This window comes from Lepisosteus platostomus, chromosome 8 (genome assembly GCF_059453375.1).
Source record: "Lepisosteus platostomus isolate fLepPlt1 chromosome 8, fLepPlt1.hap1, whole genome shotgun sequence".
NCBI lineage: Eukaryota > Metazoa > Chordata > Actinopteri > Semionotiformes > Lepisosteidae > Lepisosteus > Lepisosteus platostomus.
The window spans coordinates 4,642,079-4,655,720 of NC_142618.1; the positions used below are offsets into that span (position 1 = coordinate 4,642,079).

Genomic DNA, 13,642 nt, shown 5'->3' on the forward strand with positions numbered 1-13,642 from the left:
AAAATATAAACATTATGTTACAGTAGATTGTATGTAGTAAACATCACATTACTAGTAAACATTAGATAACGATACATTTTAAATGTTAGGATTAAAGCTAAGAAGAGAGCTTGGAGAAGGTTGTTTTACAGTACTTCTATTATTAGTGTTGTCTTAATTATTTACCATAACTATTCTGAATCCTGAATGTCATTTACTTTTTTAATTTTTTTTTCATTCATATTTTGCTTTAGAGAAGTTGTTTTGGTTTGTTTCAGGACCAGCAGACCTCAAGATCTCAACAACACAGGGAGTTTGCCCTACACCCGGGTGTCGAGGGGTTGGCCACATCAAAGGGGCACGATACACTGGACACCATAGGTGAGTGCTTGAATGACTCCTTTAAAGGGGAACTGCAACGCTGTTTTTATATTTCAGGGTTTGAGAGAATCGGCCTTGATGAGTGCGTTTCAAACCACAATAAAAGTAAAATGTACACACTAACTTGTAAAACCTCCAATTTACATCACAAAATAGATCAGATTTTGTTGTCTGGGCAGCTCCATATTCTGTGATTTAGAATGAGGCAACAAAACGTCCGGTGATGTGTTGCGGCCCTGTGACATTGTAAAAAAGCCAGGATTGTGCATACATCTCTTTTACTTGAATAAGACGGTTTTGCCAGCAAATACTGCTTACTTGTTATTTCTGCATGCAGATCACGTTGGAACATTTCTGAGGTGAAATGTGTGCTGCACAACCTGTACTCATCCGCTCGTACATAGCATTATATGAGTCATCACAGGGACTAGTGAGCAGGAAGGGCCACTTCATGTCGTAATTCGGAGGAGCTCTCCCCTGGCGAGACCAGGGGTTTGCGACAACATGGCGACTTCCAGTACTTTCACGGAGCTCACGATGTTGTGCTAAATTTGAAAATTGTGATTTTTTTTTTCGATAACATCAATGAATTTATTTTGTTATGGAGATTTAATAACCAGTCTGAGAAATTGGTACTGCAGTTCCCCTTTAAAATGAGTCACAGTCAAGTGAGTCTTCCCCATAGGGACCTGGTGTCTCCAAAAGAAATACATGCTACTACAGCAAGTAGTTCTATTAGATGTACTAAGTGCTACTGATATTCAAATGAAAAACCCAGTCCAGACATGTTTAGGTATGCTGCTGAAGCCAAGCTTTTATAGACAGAATGCACTTGTGCCAGTGTGTGGCTCCAGTTCTGAATGTTGAAGTGATATTCTTTGACGAAAAACCAAGCACAAACAGCCAACATAAGACATGCAAGGCACTAAGGCACTGAATGTACACCACATGTACACCACTCTTCATAAAACAGGAAAATAATACAGTGGATATAAAAAGTCTACACATCCTTATTGAAATTGCAGGTTTTCGTGATGTAAAGCCAGATATCAAGATAAATCATGTCAGACATTTTTCCATCTTTAATGTGACCTTTAATGTGAACAAATAAATAATTATTAAGAAAAATAATTGAAATTAAAAAACCTAAAGCACCCTGGTGTGCACCCCTCCCCAAAAAAAGCTATACTTTGTGGAAGCACCTTTTGCATTTATTACAGCAGTAAGTCTTTGTGAATAAGTCTCTATCAACTTTGCACACCTGGACAGCTGGAAAACAGAGCTTTGTTGTTTAAAGGGAGAAGGACAAAGAACAATGCAATGAGTAATTATTGTGCAACTAAATGTGTTACTGTGTACCTCAGATTCATATTTTTTCAATAAACTACAGCAGCCTAACTACTTGCTTAATTAATTACTACACTTATTTAGCCAGCAGCAATATGACCCTGCGACTCGCAACTGGCAGCCCACTGAAGCTCAGCAGCTGTGAGCCTGGTCAGTACCTGGATGGGAGACCTCCTGGGAAAAACTAAGGTTGCTGCTGGAAGAGGCGTTAGTGGGGCCAGCAGGGGGCGCTCACTCTGTGGCCTATGTAGGTCCTAATGCCCCAGTATAGTGACGGGGACACTATACTGTAAACAGGCGCCGTCCTTCGGAGGAAATGTTAAACCGAGGTCCTGACTCTTTGTGGTCATTAAAAATCCCAGGGCATTTCTTGGAAAGAGTAGGGGTGTTACCCCGGTGTCCTGGCCAAATTTCCCAATGGCCCTTACCAATCATGGCCTCCTGATAATCCCCATCTCTGAACTGGCTTCATCCCTCTGCTCTCCTCCCCACTGAGAGCTGGTGTGTGGGGAGCGGACTGGCGCACTATGGCAGCCGTCACATCATCCAGATGGGGCTGCACATTGGTGATGGTGGAAGGGAGTCCCCATTACCAGCATATATAATTGTAAACAATTCTATATGCTGCTATCTTCCGTAACCTCTGGGCATTATCAAAATGCTCAGTGTTGTGCCAGTCTGACGTACTTTGCCAACAGTAAAGGACATTATAGTTACTATACTCTGCAGATGTTGTTAATTTTGCAGTAACAAAATTAACAACAGGGGGGGTGTATAAATTAATTTGGAAAAATAAGTGCTTGAAAAGCTGAGAAGGCAAAGGGATGCCACTTATCATGAAATATTGAGCATGATCTTGTGGCTTCTTTTTGTCTCAGTTTTATCTCAGGTTCCAAAGTAAATCACAGTTGGAAACCTAAAACGTACAGTATTTGCAAAACTAACAAACTAAGCACAAAGCACACAGATTGTTACATACAAGTAGTTACAGTACGTGTGACTGGGCCCAGCTTTTTACAGAATCAAAAACTCGACAAGAAAAATAGTCACGTATGAGACCTTCTGTGACATTTGCTAGTAGCAGCATGTTTGTTTATATGTGGGGCAAGAGGTGCAGCATAATGGTCCTCCTGAGCTTGTGATTTATCCTCTGAAGTGCTGATGTAACATTTACAGGATAAGGCAATATTGTGCAATCTTCTAACATTACCCACCTTCAGAGAATGATAGTTTAGTGCACCTGAGTTATCAACACATCTCCTGGAAGAAGAGCAGTGCTTTGATCTTTGTTCCATGGGCTTCCTTTTTACTTGCTATACTCACAGGGCGGTCTGCTAGTGCCTGAGATCTTTCAGGTTCATGACGTGTTTGGGTGCCACATGTTCTCTGCAGCAGCCTGTAAGGTGGTCAGGCCCCTTCCTTTTCTCGAACCCAGGTCACCCGACCCACACTTACTGTACCTCTTTATTCAAATCTTTTGGCATTTCACCTTTCACATTTTAATCACCATGACCCCTTTGTCTGTTTTGGGACCCTTTCCTCTGTGAGCTCCCCTCACTGCATGGAGCTCTTTCACGCCACCAGTCCATCTTTTTCTGTGCTTCTTCACTGCACTCTGTGGTTCCTCTCACCACATGAGAAACCAGGCTGCTCCCTCTCTTACCGGTGGCCTGGCCAGGCCAATGAACTGCCCTTTCATTTACTCTGTTGCACCTGGGGTCCCTTTCCTGTCTCTTCTCCCATCTTGAACCACCCCTCAGCCCATAGGTGACCCCAGGCCAGTTAGCCTCTCTCCGGCTCTCCCAGGGATTGCAGTCCCCAATCCTGGATCTCCACTTTGCACTGAGAGAGACCCTGCTTTCAACAGCAGGCCTGCGCCGTCTCCATTTTCCTATAACTGGATTTGGAAAGCAAGTCACCCTTTCCACCCCCATGTTGCCCCTTAATATGGCATCCCACACCATAGTGTGGCACGAGTGATTGAGCTCGACACTGTGATGTTGAGAGAGTACAGAAAGGGCTGTTCTCCAGCCGGACTGGTAATAGAAACTAATGAAAAGGAGCACAGTAGAGTCTTTTTAGCTGCCAGTTCTGGTACATACACACACAATGTTCTCTAAGTTTGTCTTCAGTGTCCCTTTGTCACCTTGAAAACCTCATGTTTTCCCATAAAAAATAATGGCCCTATCCTCATTGTGTCTCCCTGTCAAAGGTCGGGTCAAGATATCTTGGAGAGCACAGTCCCATGGGACTATTAGAGCAATACATGCATTGAATTCCACTGTTATGGTACTGTATCATAAGAGCCTCCTGTTTCTCTGAGATTGATTAAAATTCTGTGTGGTCCCAGTCAGGACCACTGGTGCTTCTTCAGTTGTACCGTCGCAATACTTTCTGCATCTGTACGTGATTTTTTCTGTTCTCCAATGCAAAATTAATTCCTGTCAAGGAAGTAAGATGTTATGTGGATGCAATAGATGATAAAAAGCTTTTATTTTTTGTTTCTGGTTCACAGCTCTGCCTGGAAGGAACTGTCCATTCCTGTAGCAAAAGTGTCTGCCATGAATTTAAATCAATTCAGACATGCTCAGTTACTGTATCTAGATTTTCATGACATCTGCTGTTAAGAAGTTACACGCAGAGAAAATTGTAGAAATCACATTTACCAAATATAAAAAAAATTGTTATATGAAATGTGTTTATGTCAAGGACTAATTTTCCGATTAATCAGGCTGGGAGCACCAAATCATTTTCAATGGTGAAATGAGTCTTGTTAGACTATTGAATTACACACAGCTCAGTCTGTGAACCTCTACAGTACCTCCCAGTAATATTGGAATCTGTGTGTTTTGGTTCTTCACAAGTAAAATATAGCCTAAGAACTCTTTTCTTCATTTGAGTAAAGCTTGTTATAAATTCCCTAAGGATTTATACAGTTATCCAGCATAGCATTTTAACATTATTGAAAAAACTCAATAGTTTATAGTACATTGACTATTGTCACAGTTGTTACTCTAAAACCACAAGTAACATAAATGTTTTAAGGAAGAACAGGGTTCTGATGAGTCAAATTCTGATGTCTTTACTGCAATTAAGAAAATGTAATTTAATCTAAATTTACTGCAATTAAGAAGGTTTAATTAAGGTTAACCTTGTCTCTCACTCGCTTTTTGAAACAGAACAGCGAGCTTTTAGTGTTGAAGATGAACACAATTGCCATGCAAAAACATATATTTTTATTATTAGTCAGTAATAGTTTGTTGCCTTATAAAGTGTAAAAAAGGTCAGAGAGTAAGGCAGTTAGCTCAGCAATAAACCAAGACTGCTGTTCCCTTCATGTCGATAAATCTGAGCATAGGATACATGAATTACATCTCCTTTCGAGACACCTTGGCTGGTCAGGAATGTGAAGAACAATAAAACAATTCTTAAAGACTTCGTTGTTAACTCATAACAAGGCAAAGGTTCCTTCAGCTGAAACTACTGGGATTCATCATTCAAAATTTTAATTTTAAAAATGGAATATTTACAGTAGCTCTTGAAGAAAGATATAAGATGTGAAAAAAGGGGTTAACTGATTTCTTTCTGCACAAAGACTTCTTGTGACACAAGACATTCCATGCCTAAGCACCTTTGAGTTATTGCAGGGATGGGAGTTAATTTATATGAAATTCTAAGTGCAAGATAGAGACACCCCCTAACTAAGGAAAGATAAAACCGTCCATTAAAAGTGTTCAAGGTCTTGAACCATGGTAACAATTTGCGTCAGAAGTGGCTGAAATTTGCTATATAAACTGGAAGTTTTGTACCTATATTTTGAACAATACTTTGGTCTTATTGTTCCTGGCATGCAATAAACTCAGTTGTTTAAACTTAATCTCGGGTTCCAGAACTTATTTGTCTATTACTACACTCTCTTGCATGCATTGAACTTGGAGTTTATCCTCTTATAAATCTAGGATATGTATTTATTGTTCTAAATTGGGATGAATTGCCTCTGTCATCAACAAAGTCAATAATCAAAACTGTAGTGAGTTAGTTACCTGTTTTCTTGGAAAGGATCCTCATTCCTTGTTTTGTGCTGTTGTAATTGTTATTGTTGTGTAAATTGCATGCAATGCAAGACATGCAATTTCATCCAAAAATGCATGTGTATTCTGGAAAGCATATAAAATGTTACTGGTCATTAGTTTGACATACTTGCTCTTGCTGAGACAGGGAGTATATACAGGTACCTTTAAATCTTAAATGTAATGTAATATTAAAAGAAGGTTAACATTTTCTTCCAGTGTTTCCATTCAGAGATCAGTTGCTAGAGGTGACCTTTTGTCGTCGTAACCACTGCAGATATTTGTTTCCATATTGTACTGTAGCACATTTTTCGTCTTGTGTGAAAATCAATACCACATGATCAATGGCCCTTGACAAGGAGGATGGTTCTGATACTCCCTTAACCTTTATGTCAGTGGATTGAATGAGTCTCGTCTCTCTGCAGAAGCTGGAAACAAGAAGAGGCTGTTTGGTCAGTCCATTTATTCAGGAAAGCATCTGGCTGAAATGAACCTTTGCTTTCAGTGAAATATTGTTAAGTCTTTGATTTAAAAAAAAAAACATTTATTGTGTGAAGTGAACATTCATCTAGATTTCCAGGGTACATAAAGCTCTTGCCAGTAATGCAATAGTTGGATTTTGTATTTATCCTTTATTTTTTCTCAAATTAATAACATTAATAGAAATTGCGTTCATGATATGCAAATTTTAATTTAGGTTGTGTTTTCAGCAGCTCAGTCTCTCATTGTACAAGGTAAATAATAGGGATTACGATTTAGGTATAAAATCTGCATTTGTAAATAGACTTGTTTTATTAATGCACAGTAAATGAGGATTTGGGATATTTATGTAGGCAAAGTTTATTTACATTGACAGACCATTGTAAACCAAAACAGTGAAAAATGTGAAAACTAAAATAATTTACATGGTATAAAGAATTGTTCATGCTCTATAATAACAGTAAATGAAAGTGATTCTTGCATCTTATTGAAAGTGGCTGTTCTTGCCTTCAATTTAAGTTCATGTGGTGTTTTGTCATTAGGCCTCAATATCATTGCAAAAAGGTGTGGGTTTGTCAGCAAAAGAATTAAAAAGAAAAATATTACATCAAAATAGCTTGAGTATGAGTTATCAATAACATAGAGAATTATCACATATAGGGGACGCCAAGTGAGCTCATGTACCCTCTTTAATCAATTTGGTGGTGGAGAAATAAAAATCCAATTGCACACAGTAGGAGGGGGTTCTAACACATCACCATCTTCAATCCAATCCTCTCTCCCACTCTGATGTTTGATTCCTAACTCTGAGTACCCCCACTACACTCAGAAGCGGAACAGGATACTGCTTTCATTAAGCCTAATCCTCCATTCTCATCTGATGGCAGGCTCTATCTTGCCTAAACCTAAGCAGTTCCACAAGCATTCAAATGTGGCTCATTTTCCTCCATTTAGTCTGAACCCCTCCAGTGCTCAGTACCTTTTTAGATTTTGGTTCATGGATGAGGAATTTGGTGGCGCTGAGTGACTGTATTCTGTAGCTCCCTCTCTCCTGTCTTGACAACTGCCTCAGCCACCTGCTAATGTCTCTTTGCCATGCCACCTTGCTGTCTGTTTGTCTGTCTGCTGTACACCCCTTGGTCACATTAACTGCTGGTCATTTTCTGGAATCTTCCATTCTAGCGAGTGGCCCACTCATCTGGCCTCTTCTCAAAACTGTAAACTAGATACAGGCTGTGTCCTCTAATTGTCTCCCCAGTGTCGGGTTTTTTGTTTATCTTGGTTGATTTTTTAGGGGACAGTTTAACTATTCTTCAAATATGTATCTATTATTCATTAACAGCACTTGTTTCGTTAGGGTTTCTGTCTTGTGGACTACAGGGAGTGCACATTATTCGTTGTCCTGCTTTTTCTTGTTTCTCAGGTCCAACCCTCCTTTGTTTAGGAAGAACCGTCTAGATACAGTACATCGGTCTGTTTTAAACGGGCAGGGTTTTTTTTTTTCTTTGAAAAAAGGTACAGGGTGGGGATCAACAAAAACCGTGTCTGCTCACGTTGTTTTGGTGGGGGTGATGTTACAAGACATGTTGTCGGGAAAACGGCCATAAAAACATTTAAAAGCTTTGTGTGTTTTCTGTGTATGTATACAGTATATGCATATTTAGACTTTAGGCATGTCAAGTGGTATTGTATGATGATGACTCATGCAGCTTTTTTCCAGTGATTCCTATGAGATAAAAATCCGTGATAGTTGTCACAAAGGCAGCAGAGAATCTTTCTTGTGAGATAAGAATGTGGAAGTTAAGTTGCAGATGCCCTGCTTGCCAGATCTGAACCCCATTGAATGTGCGACATCTAGAGCTCACAGACACATGGTTGTCCAGACTTTATGACCAGACTCGGTTTTAAATGTAAAACTAATTCAGGAAGATCTGTAGAATTTTGTTCTCACTTTGAAATTACAGTGCGTTTTGTGCCTTTCATTTTCCTTATGATATTATTGTTAATATGGTGCACGTATGAGAGATACAATTCTTTTGATCCTTAGGATACATATTTTTACAGATAATCTAATTCGAGCAAATGCAGAATTTTGATTTTTTTTTCCTGGGTTTTCCTTAAGTGAGAGGTCTAATCACTATTAAATTGATGTCGTTTCCTACAAAGGAAAGCAATAAATCATTCTGAAGCGTGTCCTATTATAGTACCTGTAAGTATATATGCCATATTATTCATATGATGCTGCAGTGATTTGTGAGCTCTTAAGAAATAGGACATCCTGAAATTGTCAAATAATTTACATTCTATTTGCATAATTTACATTAGATTTGCATGTTATTAGCTTTGAGCAAAAGCTTTTTTTATGTGAAAGTAAATTTTTACAACAGCCTTGAGAAAAACAGCAATGTCATTGTATGCCCTTTAAATGGTGAGTTGTTTTCACTTATAAGAAGAATCTATAGTTAATTCAGATTATCTTGTAATATAGAGCATGGGTGCTTTAATGGGCCATGTCTAATTATCTGATGGCTAAAGGGCCCTTCTGTAGATAAACCTGCCACAGATAACGATGAAGCAGAAGATATCCACTCACAGCAGTATTTAGATGTGAATTAGGCTAATTATAATTTAGGCAATTAGTATCTTCCGTTGCCATTAGTGCAATTCAAAGACGAAATACATCTACAAGTTTGTGCCCTTTGTCTGAAGCATGTGTTTATGCCCTGTTGCTGGTAATTGTAGCTTTAAGAGTTGTAATGCTTTATCATCATTTGGCCTTGTATATGATTGATACAAATTAGTGTTCAATTACAATATTACAATATACAACAGTGTTCTAATTTACAAAGTTTTCTTTTCTTGAGTTAAAGTAATATGTATTATTCTCTGTAATCATAATCAAGCATTTGATTTTATATTTACTTTGATTAATTTTACTATATTTGAAAATATAAAATCTAAAAGAATATTGCAGATGCAATAGCAGTACTAAAACCACTGAAACGGATGATCACAGGTGTCTTCAATAAATCATATGCTTATAAATATCACAAAAGCATTAATCCATGATTCACCAAACAAAGGGGAAGTCCAAATGTTTTCTTTTATTAACTTGTTTAGCCAATACTCAATTTTACTCAATACTTGCATGCATTCAATTTGACTTCTTTAAAAGCTATCCATGGATCAGTAAAACTGAACAATAAAACAAGGCATTCAGCTAATGAAATGTTATTCTCTACTGTACATAGCATGTCCTTCCAAGCCTGAAGATATGGGCATGTACATGTAGCTTGGAGATGTTTACTTCTGAAATATTTGTCTTTGATATGTGGAAGGTTGCTACTTGGTTGCTACAGAGATGCTACTTAACCGCTCCTCATTACTGACAGTAGTATGTACATTTATTAAGTAAGGAATAGGATTAATTGGAGAGCTTTCTTGTCAATCTTCCATAGTAATCTGAAGGAAACATTGTATATGGCATTACTTAACAAAAGTAATCAACTTTGCATGTGGTATTAATCATCACTTCATCTGTTTATTTCTGTTCATCTGTTATATTTTTAGAATGTACTTCTAAAATAAGTAACAGATAATATTCTTTGAATACCAGCGTCAGATCAAAACCTACAACACTCTAAAAAGTATGCAGTTTTTATATAAACCCACCTGGAGCAGCATGCTTCATCATCGTTATATTGCGTAGGTGTAAAAATGATATGTGGATTTAGGTCCCTTGAATTAATAACTGAAGTTGATTAATAACTTACCAACTCTCATTAGACAAAGACTTTATAATAAATGGGTGGTAAAAGCAAACTTAATGTGTCTACCCTATGATGGAATTTTATTGATTATGGTACAATAATATTTTACCAAAAAACATGTAAGGGAGATGCTTTTTATAATTTACAATTGCCAGTTATTATTATTACACCCAGCTGAACTGGAATAGCTTATAGTGTTTGTCACAACACTGAGCCCTACAGTCTTCTACGGGGGTGAAATTTTAAGCATAGGCAAACTCCTCAACCCTACCTATCTTCATGAGCTATGATCGGTCAGATAAAATATCGTTTGACTGACTAATGAAAAGGACAGACGATTGTAAGAGTCCATACCTCAATCATCTTGCTGGCATGGTTTAGCTATTAATGTACTAGACATATTTGTGGCAGTTGATTACTGATGCAAGGGTGCAATGCAAGCCCTGTCTAGCAGCAGAAAGTTACTTCATTCGTCATGGATGGGTTTGCAAACTACAGTGATGGGAGTCACAAAAGGTTGTTCACATTGCAGGTTCCCTACATGTTATTTAATATTATATTTCTGATGTTGCAGAGTGAGGTGTTGAATAATCATGATAGTATCGCCTTATTATGAGTTTGATAGTAGCATTTCAGCAATCAACATGCAGAATAGCTTCTCCTCATAATCTGTCATTAAGGCTGATTTAGCCTGCCTACTTTCCATTAATTTGAAAACCAGATGATGTGGTTTGCATGAATCCGAGAAACAACTAATATACCTCCGTTCTTTGTATCACACTTTAAATGGGTTGATTTAAGAATAGTGAAGAGTAGAAAAAAGCCACAGAATCATTTGTACATATATTGTGTAAAAAAAACCTACTGTATACAAATAATACTTTACACTTAATGTCCAGATGTATTGGTACCCGATACAATAACAGAATGCAGATTTTCATGTGTACTTCTACGGACGTAGGGTCCGGGTCTTGCTAGAAGGGACACTTTCCCTGTGTTCCTTTGTTTAGGTGACTGAATGAATGCCACACTACTCCTCCGGCAACCAGTTTATAGTTCACAAGAAAAGGCATCTGTAGGCTGTTCCTGCTTCCCTATTCCACTCTCGCCTCCGTGTGCTCCTCTAAGTGGAGATCACAATTCTCTGTCCAGGAACTGTTTTTGTCAGGGCTGTATATTGCACTGTATCAGGTCACCGTTGTCCAGTTAGTTCTAGCTATCATGGTGCCCTTCTCAGAAGCCAGCACATCTTGTTCAAACCATGACATAACCACGCCATCATTCACATTGGGCAATCTGTAGAGTGCCCTAGATATTGAAGCATTTTGTGGGCTGTTACCACACCCAGACACTTTCATCAGAGGTGGGAAAATGGACTTTCCCAGTCGCATTCCCAATATAGTACTCTCCATCGTTAGTGGTCTCAGGACCTCATCGTGCTCTCTTGTGGATTGTGGATGGTGATGTCCTGCCATAATAAACTTTAGAACACAAGGGTGTGCTGGGAACCACTCTCACTTAGTTTCCTGCAAATCGTCTTAAATGCTTGACAAAATATGAAAATCCATTTTCTGAATTAAACAATAGCTGTCAGAGAAAATGACTTTTTTTGTGATATGTGAAAAAATGAAATAGCAGAGTCTAGTACTTTCATAACCTTTATTTCAGTAGACAGACAGTACTGTACATGCAGCATTTCAATCTGCACGTTTCAACACGTCACTGTCAGTAGGAATTATGCAGCCACCTGGAAAGATGACTAAAATCCTCTTAACAAAGAAAACCTGTAATTACAGGCAAATCCAAATGTTTATCCATTTCAAATGAAAATATAATTCAGGACATATATTATGTCTGTGTGTATATATATATTTCAGTTCTATTTTTTAGATGTTTCATGCACTTTTGAAGGGTGTGCTAATTTCCACTGGTGGGCAACTGTATGATCAGTCAATGAGAACATCGAGAATGTTGAATTATTCACATTTCTCAGCTTTTCACCAAGTTTAATAACCCAACCCAGGCTGTCACCACATACAGTACACAGCTGGCACACAAGGCCATGCCATCATTAAAAGCGATGTGTTTAAGCTGCTGTTCATCAACGTTCTGGTTCACCTACAGTAGGTTCCACAGAGAGCCAATTTCTGGAAGAGAGCTCTTCATCATGACAATGACCCTAAGGTACCATCCAGAACAAATTTCACTACCATCCAGTGAAATTCCTTAAATCAGAAGAATTTGTGAAGCTTTTGGAATTGGAACATTTGTGTTAATCCTGTATAAAATGAAGCAATCATATACATACATATTTATTTTATCCCTGTCTCAACACTTGCGTTCAGCAAATTAGATGCATGATTAAAGGTTTACTCTCTGCATTTCACTGCTAGTATTCTTATGTTTGTATGTACAGTTGCAAGAAAAAGTTTGTGAACCCTTTGGAATGATCTGCATTTCTGCATTAATTACTCATACTGTAAAAATGTGGTCTGATCTTCAACTAAGTCACAATAATAGACAAACACAATCTGTTTAAACTAATAACACACAAATAATTGTACATTTTCTTGCCAGTACACACAAACTCTCAAACTCATCAGTACGTCTCCAGAAACCCACTGATTTCTGCCTTTCTTTATCCACTCTTTCATCTTTTATTTTTAATATATTTCCATTCAGACATTTAGCGTTTGTACATTTATAATCTGTTGTAATTTATATATTTATATTTATTTATATGAGAACCAAATCATATCGTAATATATCATATAACATATCGTAACAGCGTTACTGCTGTTTTCTAAATTGGAAATTTGGAAATTGTGAACCCCAGCAGGTGAGACACACGATGACCTTTGGATCCTGGTAAATGTCATGTGTCTTTCATTGATATCTTCTGGAACAGTTCCGTTGTTTGGCTGACCTCTACCGCAAAGTGGTCCGGATGTTTGCACAGAAGCCATCTGCAGTCATTTAGTTTCAGAGTAAACAATTCCTGTTTCACAACAAATTTTTGCTCATAGAGAAATAGACTCTCTGGGGGTGTAAGGAGAATAAATAGCCATTCAGTTCACTTTGCTGTATTGGTAATGTAGCTACTAATTACCTATTAATATTTTGGCATCATAAATTTCAACAACTATGGTTACCTTTCTGTGGATGCATATAGACATATACAGTCTAAATGTTGTTGTTTTTTTTACTGAGAAGCGATACATTTTACAGTACGAAGCGATTTTGATTAATCTTTGGACACTTCAGATCGCTATTGAAACGATGGCTTTATTAAATATCAACTGAGAAATATATCTGAAAAAATATATGTTGACAGCGTAATAAAAATTATAATTATATCTTGTATATCAAGGGATGTTTTAATATGTAAAGTATGTATAGCTGGTTGAGCATTAACATGCAGTGAAGCAGTAATGTGTCAATAATTATAATTTTGTAAGTAAAAGCCTGTCCTTTTTGAAAGAGGACAACAAGGAGGACTCATCTGAATCAGATGAATGACAATTCCCCTGCCCTTTTACAACATAAGAAAAAGAGGATGCACCTGGTCTGTTTGATGGTTTGTAACTCATCTTAGGAGCACATGCAGCCCTTTCT

The 13,642-nt window shown here is 37.8% G+C and overlaps 1 protein-coding gene across 3 annotated transcripts in view; it reads left to right on the forward strand.

Annotated features, from left to right (window-relative positions):
* The window catches only part of l3mbtl4 (L3MBTL histone methyl-lysine binding protein 4), a 141,918-nt gene that overhangs the window by 58,310 nt on the left and 69,966 nt on the right, over nt 1-13,642 (forward strand). For all 3 annotated transcript variants that reach the window (XM_088642114.1, XM_088642113.1, XM_088642115.1), the window contains exon 14: nt 258-360. In XM_088642114.1, coding sequence (XP_088498240.1) covers nt 258-360 — 103 coding nt within the window. The remainder of the gene's footprint in view (nt 1-257; nt 361-13,642) is intronic.